This window comes from Hypanus sabinus, chromosome 20 (genome assembly GCF_030144855.1).
Source record: "Hypanus sabinus isolate sHypSab1 chromosome 20, sHypSab1.hap1, whole genome shotgun sequence".
Classification (NCBI taxonomy): Eukaryota; Metazoa; Chordata; class Chondrichthyes; order Myliobatiformes; family Dasyatidae; genus Hypanus; species Hypanus sabinus.
The window spans coordinates 63756307-63776401 of record NC_082725.1 but is presented as its reverse complement, the minus strand read 5'-3'; the positions used below and the strand labels follow the sequence as shown (position 1 = coordinate 63776401).

Below are 20095 nucleotides of genomic sequence, written 5' to 3'. Positions count from 1 at the left end.
TGTACTGTCCATTTATTCAGGTGACTCTATCTAGAGGCCTGTCTGTTTCCAAGTAGCTTCACCTTCGTAATACAACTACATTTATTTCTGTACCCTGACGCACTTGAATGTTTAGCATGCCAATAGTGTCTTCCACAATGAAGACTGATGCAAAATACTTATTCAATTCATGTGCCAGTTCTTTGCCCCTCCCCATTACTAATCAGACCAGCATAATTTCCCTGCTGTCCGAAGTCCATTCTTGCCTCTTTTTCCTGTCTTTCCTCCTTCTGTCCCCTCAGTTTCAACCTCATTCCTGTCTCTTCCAGCTTCCCCCTGTTGCTTCGAAGATTCCACACCAATTCCTCACCACTCCCCTCTACCACAACCCACCCCCCCGCCTTTTCTTCCTTCTCCCCACCTAATTCATTTTCTTGCTCTGCTAAACGTTTCTTCATAGGTCTAGTAACTGTCACTGATCAGTTTCCATTACAGTGCGAGAGGGAGGATAGGCAGGTGATAGAGAAGGAACGTGATAAGACTGAAGGTTTGAGATGTGTCTATTTTAATACAAGGAGTGTTGTGAACAAAGTGGATCAGCTTAGAGCATGGATCAGTACTTGGAGATATGATGTGGTGGCCATTACAGAGGCTTGGATGGTTCAGGGGCAGGAATGGTTACTTCAAGTGCTGGGTTTTAGATGTTTCAGGAAAGACAGGGAGGGAGGCAAAAGAGGTGGGGGAGTAGCACTGTTGATCAGAGATAGTGTCACAGCTGCAGAAAAGATGGATGCCATGGAGGGATTGTCTACAGGGTCTCTGTGGGTGGAGGTTAGGAACAGGAAGGGGTCAATAACTTTACTGGGTATTTTTTATAGGCCACCCAATAGTAACAGGGATATCAAGGAGCAGATAGGGAAACAGATCCTGGAAAGGTGTAGTAATAACAGAGTTGTTGTGATGGGAGATTTTAATTTCCCAAATATTGATTGGCATCTCCCTAGAGCAAGGGGTTTAGATGGGGTGGAGTTTATTAGGTGTGTTCAGGAAGGTTTCTTGACACAATATGTAGATAAGCCAACAAGAGGAGAGGCTGTACTTGATTTGGTATTGGGAAATGAACCTGGTCAGGTGTCAGATCTCTCAGTGGGAGAACATTTTGGAGATGGTGATCATAATTCTGTCTCCTTTACAACAGCATTGGAGAGAGATAGGAACAGACAAGTTAGAAAAGCATTTAATTGGAGTAAGGGGAAATATGAGGCTATCAGGCAGGAAATTGGAGGCTTAAATTGGAAGCAGGGGTTCTCAGGGAAAAGTACGGAAGAAATATGGCAAAAAGACAGGGAAATTATGGTAGGGTACAGGAACCGTGGTATACAAAGGCTGTAATAAATCTAGTCAAGAAGAAAAGAAAAACTTACAAAAGGTTCAGAGAGCTAGGTAATGCTAGAGATCTAGAAGATTATAAGGCTATTAAGAAGGAACTTAAGAAGGAAATTAGGAGAGCCAGAAGGGGCCATGACAAGGCCTTGGCAGACAGGATTAAGGAAAACCCCAAGGCATTCTACAAGTATGAAGAGCAAGAGGATAAGACGTGAAAGAATAGGACCTATCAAGTGTGACAGTGGGAAAGTGTTTGGAACCGGAGGAAATAGCAGGGGTATAGCAGGGAATACTTTACTTCAGTATTCACTATGGAAAAGGATCTTTGTGATTGTAGTGATGACTTGCAGCAGGCTGAAAAACTTGAGCATGTAGATATTAAGAAAGAAGATGTGCTGGAGCTTTTAGAAAGCATCAATTTTAGAAAGCATAAGTCGGCAGGATCGGATTTAGATGTACCCTAGGCTACTGTGGGAGGAGAGAGAGGAGATTGCTGAGCCTCTGGCAATGATCTTTGCATCATCAATGGGGACAGGAGAGGTTCCCGAGGATTGGAGGGTTGCAGATGTTGTCCCTTTATTCAAGAAAGGGAGTAAAAATAGTCCAGGAAATTATAGACCAGTGAATCTTACCTCCGTGGTTGGTAAATTGATGAAGATCCTGAGAGGGCGGATTTATGAACATTTGGAGAGGTATAATATGATTAAGAGTAGTCAGCATGGCTTTGTAAAGGGCAGGTCATACCTTACGAGCCTGATTGAATTTTTTGAGGATGTGACTAAACACATTGATGAAGGAAGAGCAGTAGATGTCGTGTATATGGATTTCTGCAAGGCATTTGATACCCCATGCAAGGCTTATTGAGAAAGTAAGGAGGCTTGGGATCCAAGGGACATTGCTTTGTGGATCCAGAACTGGCTTGCCCACAGAAGGCAAAGAGTGGTTGTAGATGGATCATATTCTCCATGGAGGTCAGTCACCTGTAGGGTGCCTCAGGGATCTGTTTTGGGACCTTTACTCTTCGTGATTTTTATAGATGACCTGGTTGAGGAAATGGAGGGATGGGTTAGTAAGTTTGCTGATGACACAAAGGTTGGAGGTGTTGTGGATAGTGTGGAGGGCTGTCAGAGGTTACAACGGGACATTGATAGGATGCAAAACTGGGCTGAGAAGTAGCAGATGGAGTTCAACCCAGATAAGTGTGAAGTGGTTCATTTTAGTAGGTCAAATATGATGGCAGAATATAGTATTAATGGTCAGACTTTTGGCAGTGTGGAGGATCAGAGGGATCCTGGGGTCCGAGTCCATAGGACATTCAAAGCAGCTGCGTAGGTTGACTGTGGTTAAGAAGGCATATGGTGTATTGACCTTCATCAATCGTGGAATTGAATTTAGGAGCCGAGAGGTAATGTTGCAGCTATATAGGATCCTGGTCAGACCCCACTTGGAGTACTGTGCTCATTTCTGGTCGCCTCACTACAGGAAGGATGTGGAAGCCATAGAAAGGCTGCAGAGGAGATTTGCAAGGATGTTGCCTGGATTGGGGAGCATGCCTAATGAGAATAGGTTGAGTGAACTCGGCCTTTTCTCCTTGGAGCAACAGAGGATGAGAGGTGACCTGATAGAGGTGTATAAGATCATGAGAGGCATTGATTGTGTGGATAGTCGGAGGCTTTTTCCCAGGGCTGAAATGGTTGCCACAAGAGGGCACAGGTTTAAGGTGCTGGGGAGTAGGTACAGAGGAGATGTCAGAGGTGAGTTTTTTATTCAGAGAATGGTGAGTGCATGGAAAGGGGTGCCGGCAACGGTGGTGGAGGTGGATACGATAAGGTTTTTTAAGAGACTTTTGGATAGGTACATGGAGCTTAGGAAAATAGAGGGCTCTTGATAAGCCTAGTAATTTATAAGGTGGGGGCATGTTCGGCACAACTTTGTGCGCCGTAGGGCCTGTATTGTGCTCTAGGTTTTCTATGTTTCTATTAGTTACTTTTCTCATTTGGGAGCTAATACAGAACTGGCACTCAACAAAGTGATTCAGATTCAGATTTGTTGTTAAGATAACTGATAAATGGCATTTAAAGTTATTAAAGCTTATCTGGCACACAACTTTAGGAAGGTGCTTACTCAAGTGCCAAAACTCAAAGATTGATGGCAGAGTTAGCTTTCGTTATACTGTTTTCTTTGCCATTGAACAGCATATTTGAATAAGCTTGTCATTAAAAGTCAAAGTTGTTACAAGTGGAAATAGTGGTTGGACAGCCAATATATAGTGCTATCATTTCTTTATAGTGCAGGCTCCATTGTTTAAAATATTGGAGTGTTTTTTACATACAATGGATTCCAGTTAATTGGGACACATCAGGACCAGTACATTTTGGCCCAATTAAGTCGCTGTCCCAATTAGCTGAAGTTTCATGGAAATAATAAAAAAAGGTATAAAAGAAGTCAAACTGACTAACAAATTATCTATTTAAATGAAATACAGAACAAATTAGAATACTATAAATAGTACTACAATCCAAAGGTAGTCATAGCCAAAGGGTGGTAGTGGGACAAGCTCCCACTACTAAACAAATGCTCCTCATGGCATGTGTCTCAAACAGCCTCTGACAACCAAGTCCAACTCCTGGCTTTCATGTGTGGCCTAGTTCTTATGCCTGGCAGAGGTGTTATGTGTCTCACTGACAGGTTAAGTGGCAAAGGCGGCCACTGGTGCCTTAAAACCAATTGCTCCGAGTAGTTGGGGCTCGTTAACCCTGGCTTGTGCCCTGGCAAGGCCACTCAAGTTTTGCTTTATAGTGTCAGACAAACATGGCAAGCAATAGTTACCGGTTATAAGTCATAATGTTTGACTGGCTTAGAGCATGGTGCCAGGGATTGCTTCCGACAGAGGGAGAGACCATTGCATTTCACTAGACAGCCACTGCCCACCTCAAGCTGGGCAACCCCCACCCAATAGGGTGCTGTCCCACCACAGTCAGTCTTCCTCATTGGGTGTGTGGGGATAATGGATTATTCTACGAAGAGCTGACTGTAGCTACTGCACCAGACAAGAAAGAAAACAAATCAAATAAGACGACACCTCTCAAGTTGGGATGCTGGAATGTCTGCACAATGATGACTGGACTTGTTCAAAACCTCAAGGAAGTCAAAGATGGACGAAAAATAGCGGTCATTAACAATGAGCTACTAAGGCTCAAGGTAGATACAGCTGCCCTACAAGAAACACGTTTGGCTGATTCAGGTACACTGAAGGAAAGGGACTACACATTTTTCTGACAGGGAAAGAACCAAGACGAGCCCCACGAGTGTGGAGTAGGTTTGCTGTTAGGAACTCCTTGTTGCAAATGGTGCAGCCACCAGAAAATGGATCAGAGCGACTTATGACTCTCCACCTACTCACCAGTCATGGCCCAGTAACTCTTCATCAGTGTGTATTCTCTTACCTTGAACTTGACGTCTGAGGCAAAAGATATGTTCTACAACAAATTAGAAGCTGTTGTCAGGAATATTCCCAGTGATGAGAATCTTGTTCTCCTTGGTGACTTCAATGTCAGAGTGGGAGCTGATAACGATTCCTGGCCATCTTGTCTTGGCCACTGGAATTGGAATCTCCTGTACGGAGAACTAGCAACAGGGAAGAGGAATGTTGGTAGTCCCCAGCTTCGCTTCAAGGACCTCTGCAAGTGTGACATGAAAGCCTTAAAAATCAAAGAGTGCTGGGAGGATGCAGCAGATGACAGCAACAAGTGGCGAGACACTCTTCAGCAACACCTAGAGCAAGGCGAAAGAGTGATCCTGAGTCAGTCTGAGGAGCGGAGAGCACAGCGGACAACAATTTCACAACGTCCTACTCATGCAGCAACTATGGCAGAGCCTGCTGTTCTAAGACCGGCCTCAAAAGCCGCAGTTGAAGCTGCTCAACAAACCGGTGACTACTAGAGACGCAGTACCCATGGTCGACCATGACCGATGGAGGCTACATACTTATGGCAAGTAAGGCTTCTATGGTTAGTATTCATCGATTGTACTCGAGCAGCCACAGAAGACCTGAGCCACACACATTTCACTGTATGTTTTGTTGTTTAGATGTACGTGTGACAAATAAAGTTAATCTTTAAAGTGTTATGAACAGAGATGATGTTAAAAATTACTGTCTGAACCACATGCAATCGGGCAGGTCAATAGATCAAAGAATTGAAAGGATCTCAAAGACTGGTATCAGAGAAATGGTTTCTACCCCTTGGGCACTGGAACCAATACTGGAACATAGGCTTCAAATAAACCAAGTTGGGACAATATTAGCGAATTTAATAACTAAGGCTATGCAACAGGCTTTGAATTAACGAGCAAGTGGGAAGAGTACAGGTGTGGTGAAATCTTAGAGAGTTAAAGGACAAAGCAAAGTGCAGAGCAGCAAAATGAGTACTAATGACCAGAGTTTGACCAAGGAATGGACAGATGATACAAAGAAAAGGTTCTGCCTTAATGTAGAGGCAGATTTATACATTCCCACTTTGAGTTATTCTCCAACCCCAAAGAATAAGAATTGTTTGGAAAATCAAGAAGTTTGGAAATCAATTTGGGTGAAGGAAAAGTCCTAGCCGTTCCCAATCCTTATCAATGATGTGGATGAGGGCATCTACTATTTGCTCATGATATAATAGTGGATAGCAGTCTAAGGAATGAGGAAGATGCAGACGCTTAAAGGGATCATAGATAAACTAACAGAATAGGTAAGAACTTGGGAGAGAAATAGAATATGGAAAAAAATCAGCTCATTCACTTTAATAAGAAAAAGCAAGAGTATTTTTAAATGGGATTAGATTGAAAAATGATCTTAGAGATCCATAGCATCTACCCCAGCAAGCTTTCTCATTTATCTGAACTCCAGACTGGACAAACCCCATTCTTCTCAGTCTTCCTCTATAAGAAAACACCCCATCCTAGGATATATTCTGTCTAAAGTGAATGATGCTGTACTTCCCCTTGTTATATTTCAACTGTGACCTTTTCACCTGTTTGTTTAACCTGTGTGAATCCCTTGAGAGCCACATTTTGACCTCCTTGCAACTTAGGTGTGTGGTGCGTGGCCAAGTGGTTAAGGCGTTGGACTAGCGATCTGAAGGTTGTGCATTCAAGCCCCAGCCAAGGCAGCGTGTTGTATCCTTGAGCAAGGCACTTAACCACACACTGCTCCAGTCCACCCAGCTGAAAATGGGTACCGGCAAGATGCTGGGAGTTAACCTCGCGATAGACTGGCATCTGGCGGGGGGGAGTCTCATACTCTCAGTCGGTTCATGCCACAGAAACTGGCATTAGCACCGGCCTGATGAGCCTATAAGGCTCAGGACAGACTCTAACTATCAACTTAGGTGCTGTCTCAGTATATAAGTGTACCTGAACACGTATTTTTTAATGTAATGGAGACTGCTATTTTTGATGTATAAATTCATTTATTTTGAGTTGCTGCATTCCTGCTTCTGTGTGATGCTGCCAAGAATAATGCTGAGCTACTGCCAGTGTCCTCTGCTGAGTTCTACTATCCTACTTTACAGTACTGATGTAATGGCTAATCTGTAAGAAACACCCTGGTTTCCTTGGCTGCATAATTCTAGGGAAGACTTTCTCCGGCCCCAGCAAACTTATGAGATTGTGTGGATGCTGTGTAATTCCTTACCTTGTTACAAATTAGTGCCATGAAATAACAGACAGTACACTGCATACGATTAAAAGATTTATCTTTATTATTTTTAATTTGACTAAATGTTTAGTAAAGAACAAAGAAAAGGGCCCGTTTTAATGAAACAGTCTAATGTGCACAAGTTGGAGCTCACAGTTCCCCAAGTCACCGATCCTCAGTCGATCTCACCCTCGGCTTTGTCAAATCACGGTCCCACTCCATGTTGAATCCTACAACCTCTGCTCTCCAGTGTCTTAACCCCCAAGCCCAACCTTAGTGTCCCTCACCAGAGGAAACCTCCCCTTCAATTCCACCATCTTAATTGGATGGCACACATTTCTCCTCATCTCTTATCTTCAACAATAACCCAAACTAAGCTTGAAACAAGCAGCTCTCACAGAACTACTTAAATTAAATACATACAGCATAACAGTAAAAATATGAACCAGGGCATTAGCATGAGCTTCTGGTCTGACACATTTGCCTGCCAGACAGATGGGCATTTTTCCAAGTATCTTTGAGAAAAACTGTTTTCACAGGTAATTGAGTTACTAACTGGATGACAACTTTCAATATAACTTTTTGGAAAAAAACTAGAAAACAGATTATATTTTTAAGTCATTGTGATCTGGAGCATACTCTCCAAAGGACCACAGTTTGCAAGTTTTCAACAGCTTCAAAAGGAAATCTGCAAAGGAATACAAATTATGTAATGAGGAAAGACTTGCGATGTAAAACTAAGTTTTGAGCTCTTTTAAAGGGTTGACACGGGTTGACACTTTATTCTGTGCTGTTCAATTCAATAATTGAGCTTCTCTTGGATTGTATAAAATCTAAACTATTTTCAGGAGCTTCTGCTCTTTAGAAACCAATATCAGACTTTGCTTTCCCTATCTCAGTTTGTTCCAATTTTTTTCTGTCCTTATCCTTATTCATGTTAAACGTGGTGTTATAATGCAGTGTAACTGGCAGTGTAATTGTGACCTATCATTAAAAGATTTCTAATGTTTAAAGAAGGATACATTTATCACTTATGTGACCATGGTGCTTTTAATTCGAGTCTGCCATTGGACGAGTGAGAATTTTGACGTGTTGTTGCAAGATTCTGCTGGTCTTACAAAATATAGCTTTGACGTTAGCCTAGATTGGATTCCAGTCTGGGCTTCAGAGGAGAAGAGGGTGAATACAAACTTAGAGCATCAGACATCCCCTACATGACTGCTGTAAATAGGAACAGAAACAGAACCAGACCACCTCATCCCTTAAGCCTTTTCATAGATGATTAAAGTTTTGTTTGAAAGTTGTAAAACTTGCAATTACATACATGATTTTAAAGTTTCTAAACAGGATGAAGTACAGAAATGTACTTCACTTTTGCCAAGTAGATCTTAAGATTAAACTACATACATCAACCCATTTCTTTCCATTGTTCAATAAGTTCTTGATAATATCATCTTTCTTTCAGATGTATGAGGAAATAATGAAGGCACTGAAACAAGCTGCAAATGATGATTCTACACTGACTGTAATGACAGGTTAAGTTCTTATTCAGTAACTTCTTCCGTGTATTTCCATGCCACTGTTAAATTTATTTTTGGAGATTTGGCACCAACAAAGACTACATAGCATATTAGACCACTGATATCAATCATTAATAGAAGCAGGAAGAAAGATCTTCTATTTATTCCTCAGCTTTCATTGCATGTTCAATGTTCTATGGATGGTGATCAATTTATGCACTGGTAGTTGTTGCAAGTAACAGTTGTTTGAGGGATAAGTTGTGAATTTTGCACTAGAAATAACCTAAAATGTTGAATTGTATGTCTCTCTCCTTAGAATACAGGATTTGTAATACATTTGAGTTCTGTTCCAGGATATGAGCACAATATCTAGGTCTACATTTCAGTATGTGTCCCTTCCTTCACATGACTAATTAAAATCTGTTTGTTCAGGTGAAAGCAAAAGAAACTTTTGTAGTATTTGAAGAGGAGCTGGGAATACTCATAATAGCCTAATTAATTATCTCTTCAAGCTAAATTAGTGAAGAAGGCTAATGGACATATTTTGTTTGTTGAATTAATCTAATTACATAAGTGATGTCTCCAGCCATAATTGTCATTACAATTATCCAATTTTGCTCCATTCTGGCCAGTAATAGTGCTGTCACAGTGTGCAACAAGTGCTATTGTGGGTCAATTAGTAAAACCCTTCAAGATGGAAGGTTGTGGATTCGTCTGACATCAAAGACTTGAACCCCAGTACATGGCTAAGCAAGTTCTGCACTGTTGAAATTTAATTTCTTTAGGTGGGTGCATCAGATCCAATGACACTGGTTTGAAGAAGTTCCCACTTAGTGTATGTTAGTTGTCTTCTGCTGACCATTCATTTCAAGGTTGGACATGTCCATGTAGGGATGCTCTTGTGCACATTGTTGTTGTAATGCATGCTTATTTGAGTTACTGTAGCCTTCCTCTCAACTTGAACTAGTCTAGCCATTCTCCTCTAATCTCTCTCATTAATAAGCATTTTCACCCATAGAACTGATACTCACTGGATGTTTTTTTTTGTCTTTTGCACCATTCTCTGTAAACTCCAGAGACTTGTGTGTGAAAATCTCAGGAAGTCAACAGTCTATGAGATCTTTAAACCACCCTGTTTGGTCTGAACAACAGCTGAACCTCTTGAACCTGTCTGCATGCTTTTATGCATTGAGTTGCTGCCACATGATCAGCTGATAAGATATTTGCATTAACAAGCAGGTGTACCTAATAAAATAGCCATTGAGTGTGCAGAGAACATCACTTAATCATTAAGTTTCATACTTTTCAAAGCTTGCTGTGCAGAATTTGACTACAGTTCAGAGGATCAAATGCAAGATGTATTGGAATGTCATGAAAGGCACCATAAAAATGCAAGACCTTTTTCTTCTACCAAAGATAGAAAAAATGTCTTAATGGTGCTCTTACTGTGTTGCTATGGTATTCAATTTAAAAAGAGGAATGTGGGCATTCACTAATTATCCACTTAAGTAAGTTACCTTTATCTGTGTCCGCAAGTGTGAGTGAATGGATAGTTGTATCTGTGACTGTAACCTACTTTGTAAATTGTGATTTTTTTTCTAAGGTTATCATATACAGGCATTCCATTGGAGACAAAGGAGACAATATTATGGAATAATTAGAACAAAATGCCTTGAATGAAACTGGTTAAAAAAATATTTGTAGTTATTCTTGGGGTCATAGGTTAAGTGTGAAAAGTAAAATATTTAATGGAAACCTGAGGGGAAGCTTCTTCACACAAATGGTGGGAGTGTGTAACAATCTGCCAGCAGAAGTGATTTCAACACTTAAGCTAAATTTGGATAAATACATGGATGGAAGGGGTTTGGAGGGCCATGATGCAGGTATGGGTTGATGGGTCTAGGTGGAATGGGCTGAAGATCCTTTTTCTGTGCTGTGGTGCTTTATGACTTTAACTGACTTAACTTTATACATTAAATCACTCTCTCAGAACTAGACCTTGGCAACCCTAAATGGAAATACTTCAGGCTTGATGTAAACTGTGATTAGTATGGATAAACATGGTTAAGTGAAGTCCTAACTTTGAACATAAACATTACAGGTTCTTTGGCCCGTGATGTTGTGCCAACCTGTTTACCTACCATAAGATCAATCTACCCTGGGGGTTCCGGTGACATCATCATCGAGAATGGCAGCTTAAGTCAATAGCTCCTCCAGAAAAACACATATTTTGCCCCATTAAGCCATTAAATGTAGAATTTTTTGAATGTATTTGAACTGATAAGAGGGGCAAGATTGGTGAAAAAGAATGGAAATTTAAAAAGCGACACTGCGGAGCCTGTGGCTCTCCTACCCGACCGCGTGCTAGCGAGGCTGACGATGGACCTCGTTCAGGTGAAGTGGCAAATATCAAAATTCTGAAAGAGATATGGGAATTCCAAAAAGATATAAAGCAGCAGCTACATGATATTAAGTCAGAGCTCGCCAACGTCAATCAAAAAATAGCAGTGGCAGAGACTCGAATTGAGAAGGTGGAAGATTGCATACAAAACGTGGAACAGATGCTAAGTAAGACAATAAAAATATTATATCAACAAGAAGGTAAACTGCTTGACCTGGAGGGAAGATCACGGTGGAAAAATATCAGAATATACAACATTCCCAAAGGAGCGGAGGGTTTGTCTATGACGGAGTTTGTAGGAAAGTTGCTGCGGGACGCGCTGGAGCTTCCCTCAATTATGGAGCTGAAAATTGAGAGGGCGCATCACGTGATCGTCCCGTGGCCTACCTGAGACAGAGAAGATAAGCCACGCCCAATAGTAATTAAATTCCTTCAATACAGTACCAAGGCAGAGATTCTATGAAGGGCCTGGGGTAAGAAGAGGGTGTTTTTAGATGGTAAATTAATATATTTCGATCAAGATTAGCCCCCGCGGTCCTGCAGAAACGTAAAGAATACTCTGAAGTAAAGTGAATACTAAAGCAAGAAAGGATTAGATTTCAAACTCCATACCCTGCTAAACTTTGAGTGTTTTATCAAGATGGGATTGAACTGTATCAGACAGTGGAAGAGGCGACTACAGACATGAAGGCCAGAAGGTTGCCCGTCAGCGTGATCAAACCGAGAAAAAGCCTGGCAGAGGAATTATCCGGAGGAAGTTTTAAATTAACCAGAGAGGTCTACCTAGCTGTTTAAGTGTAGCGACAAATTGAAGTTTTAAAAAAGCACAGCAAGACGTTCAATTTTGTTTTTTAAGTTGCTGTGTGAGTTTTTTCTTTGCAAGAGGAGAGAAATGTTAGAGTTTTTTAAAAAGGCAGAAAATGGAAGAATTCATGGGTTCATAAGCAGTGAATACTCAGTGATGATCATAAATTTTTTAAAAAAGAGCAAACATGGTTGGCTACATCAGAAAAATAACTGGATATTGTATACTAAGTGAATGGAGCATTAATTCATTGGGTGTTTCATTGACAAATACCCAATGAAAAGCGAGTGCCAATTTTGCCGAGTGCATTGGGTGGAAGAGCATATAGTTTGCTGAGAAATTTGACTACTCTAACCAAACCATCTGAAATGAGCTTTGATGGTATTGTGGTATTTCAAACTGAAACCTTTGTTCATACACAGAATCTAAAGGAAGGGAGTCCATTTCAGCATACGTGACTAAATTGATGCAATTGCCTGAGCTTTGTGAGTTCAGTGATGAGCTTAATGATGCACTGAGAGATTGTTAGTTCATGGAATCTTAGATAAAAGCATTCAAAATTGGCTGCTAACTGAAGCACAACATACATTTAAAAGAGCAATTGAAATCACTTTGTCAATGGAAACCACAGCTGGAGACTTAATTGAGTTACAGTCAGGAATGAAAGTGACCATGAGCAAAATTGCAATCTCTAAACAGAAACCTGCCTGGCTGTAAAAATGTGTTACTGTTGTGGCAGTGGCTCACACATAACAGACTAGTGCAAGTTTAAAGGCAAAATTTGCAGAAAATACAGCAAAGTTGGACACATACAAAGAGCATGTTGAACAGACAAAAATAAATGGATTGCACAGGGAAGATTAAGAAGTCAAGTTGCAGTTTCAAAAAGAGTACTGAACTGCATGTTGTTGATGAAAGTATCTGATAATGATGAGAGTGACACAGGACAGAGTAGCTTTGAGATTTACAATGTGAAAAATAACAACCATTCCAGCTTACACCAGAAGCGAACGGCAAATTCATTAGAATGGAAATAGACATTGGCTTGGCTGTTTCAGTTATTCCACAAAAAATCTCAAAGGCATATCAAAGATATTGAACTGAAGCCTGCTGATGTCCCACTAAGAACTTGTACTGGAGAAGATAACTCCTGTGCAACAATATTCATAACAGTGAAATACAATAACCTACAAGCCACAATGGGTTTGTATATGGTAAAAACAGAAGGGCTAGCGTTGTGGGGTCTTAAGTAGCTAAAACAACTGCAACTTCATTGGAGATCCATCTACCATTTGCATGCCTCATCTCCTGCAATAGAATCAACTGAAAGCAAATTGAGAAAGGCACATCCAAGTTTTACCAAGCCTGCCCAGTTTCTTATACTATTCCTGATAAACAACTCATTATCTATGATCACATGTAGGCCTCAGGAATTCTTTCCAAGGATGATTGGACCCATGGGCAACTCTAGAAGTCCTAGTAGCTTAAAAAAATTGGGACTATCAGGATCTGTGATGATTTTTAAGGTCACCATCAACCCAGTGCTGAAAGTAGATCAATACCTTCTGCCCAGGATAGAGGATGGCTTTGCAAACCTTTTTGGAGGGAAACACTTCAGCAGTCGACTTAGCTGAGGCTTCCTTACAGATGGAGATGGAAGAAGAGCCCAAAGTGTATCTCACCATAAACACTCACAAATGCTTTATTGATATAATAGGCTTATTTTTTGGAGTTGCATCTGCATCTACTCTCTGGCAGAAGCTATGGACTAGTATGGATGACAAGGAGTTTCTCCAAAATCGCAAGACTGTTAAAAAGGTGAGAAGATTATGGGCTCAAAGCAAGATACGACAAATATGAATTCATTAAACCAAGCATCCATGTGGTCACACTATTGATGCTGAGAAAATCCAAGCAGGGTGGATACTGCAAGGCCAAAGGACTGTGATGAGGAAGCAGATTCTCTGGTTTGTTAAGCGAGTCTGAAACCAGATTCTCTGGTTTGTTAAGCAATACTGATTACAAATATGCACATTAAACTTTTATTTACAGACAAACAGTAAAACATTCAACCAAACATCTAAGTTACCCTAAGTTACACAATCTACACCACGAAACATTCAGTAACACTTCAAACTCAACAGGTTTCCCCAAGTTACATAACTACGAAACTAAATATTCAACAGATACTTAGCTTTTGAGGAAGTGACTAAACACATTGATGAACGTAGATAAGTAGATTTCAGCAAGGCATTTGATAAGGTACACCATGCAAGGCTTATTGAGAAAGTAAGGAGGCATGGGATCCAAGGGGACCTTGCTTTCTTGATCCAGAACTGGCTTGTACACAGAAAGCAAAGAGTGGTTGTAGACGGGTCATATTCTGCATGGAGATCGGTGACCAGTGGTGTGCCTCGGATCTGTTCTGGGACTCCTTCTCTTCGTGACTTTTATAAATGACCTGGATTTGGAAGTGGAGGGATGGGTTAGTAAATTTGCTGATGAGACAAAGGTTAGGAGTGTTGTGTATAGTGTGGAGCTGTCAGAGTTTGCAGTGGGACATCAATAAGATGCAAAACTGGGCTGAGAAGCAGCAAATGGAGTTCAAGTCAGGTAAGTGCGAGGTGGTTCATTTTGGTAGGTCAAATATGATGGCAGAATATGGTATTAATGCTAAGACTCTTGTCAGTGTGGAGAATCAGAGGGATCTAAAGGTCTGAGGCCTTTGGACACTCAAAGCTGCTACGCAGGTTGACTGTATGGTTAAGAAGGCATACGGTGTATTGGCCTTCATCAACAGTGGGATTGAGTTCAAGAGTCCAGAGATAATGTTACAGTTAATGTTACACTTGGAGTACTGTGCTCAGTTCTGGTCACCTCAGAAGGATGTGGAAACCATAGAAAGGATGCAGAGGAGATTTACCAGGATGTTGCCTGGATTGGGGAGCATGCCCTATGAGAATAAGTTGAGTGAACTTGGTCTTTTCTCCTTGAGGCGACGGAGTATGAGAGGTAACCTCATAGAGGGGAATAAGATGATGAGAGGCATTGATCGTGTGGGTAGTCAGAGGCTTTTTCCCAGGGTTGAAATGGCTAACACGAGAGGGCACAGTTTTAAGGTGTTTGGAAGTAGGTACAGAGGATAAGTGTTTTTTACAGAGAGTGGTGAGTACGTGGAATGGGCTGCTGGCAACGGTGGTGGAGTCGGATACGATAGGGTCTTTTAAAAAGAGTCTCCTGGATAGGTACATGGAGCTTAGAAAAATAGAGGGTTTTGGGTAACCTGGGGTAATTTCTAAAGTAAGGACATGTTCGGCACAATATTGTGCTCTAGGTTTTCTATGTTCCTTTAGCTAAGTGTGCACGGGCCCTCCTAAATCTGCAACATACTTTCCCAATGGTCTTCAGCACTGTTTGCAACCTCAGTGTGAAGATGAGCCCTTCGAGACAAAGGAAAGCTAGTGAGTCTCTCACACATACTATTCTTATACCCCCGAGGCACATGAAACTGCAGTGACATACAAAGCAACTAGTGGGAAAGAGCTGCTGCATCCTTCAAACAGGTCAATGAACTGGCAGACTGGAAGAGGCTTTTGATCACCAAGTAAACTAACCCTTCACATTACAAGGACATGTCATAGTTGTGGCCCTTTTTAGGATTTCCAATTACTATAACAGGTTCCTGCCAAACTTGGCCACTGTGCTCCACCCCTTGAATTCATTACTACAGATCAGGAAGAAATGACAATAGACAAAGCAGTGTGCAGTGACTCTTCAAAACGCAAAGGAAGTGGTGATACCAGACACTGTACTCACACATTACGATCCACTTCGTACTTAAAGCTTGCCTGTGGCACCTTGTCTTATAGGTGCAGTCATGTCACAGGTTATGAGTGATGGAAGTGAATACCCCATAGCCTTCATATCATGTTCTATTTCTGCAGAGAAAAACTACGCACAGATTGACAGAGTGTAAAATGTTTCAACCATTCCTTATGTGGGAGAAAGTTTACCCTTGATCAATCATTGGTGTCCATTTTCAATCCACAGAAGGGTGTTCCACTAACAGTGGCAGCACAAATGCAGAGAAGGGCTATCTTTTGTGGAGGATCAATTTCAAGATTGAATTCAAGAGGATGACTGATCATGGAAATGCTGATGGATTGTCCCATTTGTCCTTGGAAAAAGAAATACCTGAGAAAGTTACAAAAGAGGACACTCCTAACATATTCCCCCAATGCAAATTGAAAACCCCCATATTAGTATAAATGATCCAAAGGGAAACCAGAGAAGAACACACACTGTCTTGGGTCTACATGCCACCCAAAATGGCTGGAATGTGCAGCAGAAACTCCAGTTCCCCCATTTTTATCAGTGCCAGATGAACTTGCCTTTGACAGGGGGTGCCTTATGTGGGAATTGTTATACTATCCAAGCTGAGAGCTAACATGACAGTCATTTAGGCATGGTTAAAATGAAAGCATTAGAAGCACAGAAAAACTATAGCACAATACAGGCCCTTCAGCCCACAATGCCATGCCAAACATGTACCACCCCAGAAATTACCCAGGGTTACCCATAGCCCTCTATTTTTCCAAGCTTCACATACCCATCCAGGAGTCTCCCAAAAGACCCCATTGCCCTCGCCTCTACCACCACTGCCGGCAGCCCATTCCACACACTCAGCACTCTCTGTATAAAAAGCTCAGCCCCGACATCCCCCTGCACCCAACCCCAAGCACCCCAAAACCATGCCCTCTCATGTCAGCCACCTCAGCCCCAGAAAAAGCCTCTGACTATCCACATGATCAATGCCTCTCGTCATCTTGTACATCTATCAGGTCACCTCTCATCGTCCGTCGCTCCAAGGAGAAAAGGCCGAGTTCACTCTACCTATTCCCATAAGGCATGCTCCCCAATCCAGGCAACATCCTTGTAAATTTCCTCTGCACCCTTTCTATAGTCTCCACATCCTTCCTGCAGTGAGGCGGCCAGAACCGAGCATGGTTTGTCTGGTGGTCTGGGATAAATGAGCAGATAGAGCAGGTTCCCATGCACTATTCGGGATGCCAACGTGTCCAGAAGAAAGGTATCCAAAGCTGTCAGAACCACTTCCTGTAGACCCAGAGTCAATTTCTATAACCACCACAGAAGAGGTCCCAGAGCCTAAGATTGTTTCACAGCCATAAGTCTCAACCCCACCCCCACCACCCCCTTGTCAGGTAAGCCATGCCGTAAGAGTAAGAATTTCTTCACAGCAGTTAAATCTTTATGCCTGAATGGAACAAATTTAAATGTACTATGCTGTGGATGTCTATATAGTAGTTGTGTAACGTTCTCCTTCGGGTGTAACGAAACGCCGAATTTAACGTCCGGATAAACCACAGCCAATGCAAACCAGATCGCAGTAAGATTAACCATTTACTGTTCACTCTTCACATTAACATATGGTGAAAACTGTTGATAAAACAATACAAGATTGATACAGTATTTGTTCCTTCCTTAATATCACATTTCAAGTGTAAATACTTGCAAAGGTGACTATAACTACATTACACTAAGGTGCACTAGGGAGAGTTTACCTGCTCCATTGACTACTTTAAATACACTTCCATGCAAACTATCCGCGACTCTAACTAACGAAAGCATAAACATTATCTACCGTCGTTACCTCTAACAGGATCAGCATTAACATCTTAGTTCAATATATCGATTATCTATTAACTTACAGCGTTGCTCTCACTGTGATTTCTCATGCCTGCAAAACTGCTTGTGCTCAGGTGAGCCTCGTGGAAAGCCCCCACCCTCGCGCTAATTTCAAACCGGTGTTTTCCCACAAGACGCGGCGAAACCGGATGTGACGTCATCGCATGCCGATATATTTTACATGCAATGAATACACTTTAAACACTTCTAATTCTAACTAGAAAATACTATTGAATGAATTACTAAGCGAAAATATTATAAACTAAATAACTGTCGTAAAGACAGCACACTCCCCGCTTGACCTTCGTAAGGTCACAATGAGCAGAGTACAAAACTTAGTCTCTTAATCAGTCATTGGGTAGAAGTAGAATAACTTCTGTAACTGGCCCTTGGTAAATTTTCACATCGCCTTGGTCGGTAGTCTTCAATTCGATCTTCCTGACATGTCCATCCCCGCTAGGGAATGTAACAGTGATTCTGGCCATTGGCCAGCTGTTGCGGGTGGCTTGCTTGTCCCTGAGCAGGACTAAGTCTTCAACTTGAAGATTCCTGCGGGGTTCTGTCCACTTTTGTCTCTGTTGCAACAAAGGTAGATATTTTTGTCTCCAGCGAGGCCAGAACTGATTTGCCAGAGCCTGGACTTGTCTCCATTGCTTTTTGTCTGAAAAGTCTCCTGGTGGCGGAGGTGCTCCTGCCTTCTGCGTAAGGATCGTTGATGGCGAAAGTATAAAGGGGTTTTCTGGGTCAGAAGACACAGGTAGGAATGATTGTGCGTTTATAATGGCTGTGACCTCTGCCATTAGGGTGCACAGTACCTCGTGGGCCAATCGGGTGCGTTGCTGTATCTCAGGTTTCCTTTTCCAGGTTTTCCGTAAGGACGTGAACCGTTTGACTGCCTGCTCTTTGTTATCTGGTGAGCGCTGGCGTGGTTCTCTGATTGGCAATGGGGCAACCCCATTATTTGCTTCATCTCTGAAGACCTTGGTGTCTTTGGGTTTTAAAGAAATGGTATCTTGAGCTGATTGTGCAAGTTTGTTTCCGTGCTCGGTTTGAACGAAAACTGACTGACCTAGCGTCTCGTCGGTTACTTTACGCTTGGTAATGTCTTGTTGTGCTTCTTTGATGCACGGGACACTCGGGCAGGGTTGAAAGATTGAATGGCGGCCACTCTCTAGCACATTGGTCTTGAGTGTGTTAACCATCGGTTTGTGTACGTCACCGAGACACACCTCTCCTATCACCACCCAGCCCAGATCCAGACGTTGCGCGAAGGGGGCGTTGAGTGGTCCATTGATCTGCTGCCTAACCTTGTGTACCTGGATAACATCTCTTCCTAATAGCAGGAGTATTTCCGCTTTCGGATCCAGTTCTGGGATGTGTTTGGCGATGTGGTGGAGATGCGGCTGGTGTAGCACCGCACTTGGTGTCGGGATCCCAGCGCGGTTATTCATGATTTCATTGCACTCTAAGAGCGGAGGGAGACAGATGACGACTTTACCATCCAGGGACTCGATCTGGATGCCTTCTGCCTTCCTTCCTTGGGTTTCCATGTTGCCTGAGCAAGTTTTGAGGTAGTATGGGAACCGCTCACTCTCAATGTTGAACAATTTAAAGAACTCTGGACTGACTAGTGAACGATTGCTCTGATCGTCCAGAATCACATAGGCTTTGATGGCCTTGTCTTTGGCTCCTTTAGGGTACACCTTAGTGAGGCAGATCTTGGAGCAAGAACGACTTGACTGAGCTTGACCGCAAACTTCTGTACAGTTCGTGCTGACAGCTATTGACCTAGAGTGAGCCTCTCCCTCCCCGCCGTCCTGTTGTGGGGGTGAAGGAGCACTCTCGGTTTGCGGTGACAGGTCGGGATGCATGGCCTCGACGTGATCTGGGCTGTCACATTCCTGACACTTCACGGCGATCGTACACTCTCTGGTGAGGTGAGAGGTTGAGGAACAGCATCTAAAACATATTCTTTTCTCCTTGAGAAGAGCCGTCCTCTCTTCAAGAGGTTTTTCCCTAAACATTCTGCATGCTTTCAGGGGGTGAGGTTTGTTATGCAATGGACAATACTTGCCAGGGTCGTTGTTAGTCGTAAGGGCTTCGGTCTTGAGCACTGACACGGGTTTATCAATGTTGAAAACATTCGAAACGGATCTGCCTGGCTTGGTGTAAATCGAACTGCTTCCTGGACCTACAAGGCTAGGGTCGTTTCGCCTCTTCGCCTCCTTGCACACAAACCTAGTGAGGTGCTTAAAGGGAGGAAATCGACCATCGTGGTCTTCCTTGTACTCTGAGGCAACAGTCAGCCACTTGTCCTGCAGCCCAAATGGAAGTTTGTCCACAATTGGTCTAATCCCGGATGGAGTATCTAGGAATACTAGACCAGCTGAATAGCCATCTTCTTTGGCGCCTTGGATCTCCATGAGTAAATCTCCGAATTCTCTTAACTTAAAGTGATCTTTGGCTGACACCTTAGGAAAGTTTTCCAGACGTCGATATAGCGCCGCTTCAATAATGTCGGGGGCCCCATATCTCTCCCAAAGTCTCTCCCACGCTTCGCTTAAGGCTAGCTCAGGTTTGTTGATGTACACTGAACGCATGCGTCTCACCTGGTC

General features: G+C 42.4%; 1 protein-coding gene across 2 annotated transcripts in view; it reads left to right on the top strand.

Moving 5' to 3' along the window:
* Nucleotides 1-20095, top strand: part of eci2 (enoyl-CoA delta isomerase 2) — a 172909-nt gene that overhangs the window by 117180 nt on the left and 35634 nt on the right. For both annotated transcript variants that reach the window (XM_059945668.1, XM_059945669.1), the window contains one exon: nt 8514-8583. In XM_059945668.1, coding sequence (XP_059801651.1) covers nt 8514-8583 — 70 coding nt within the window. The remainder of the gene's footprint in view (nt 1-8513; nt 8584-20095) is intronic.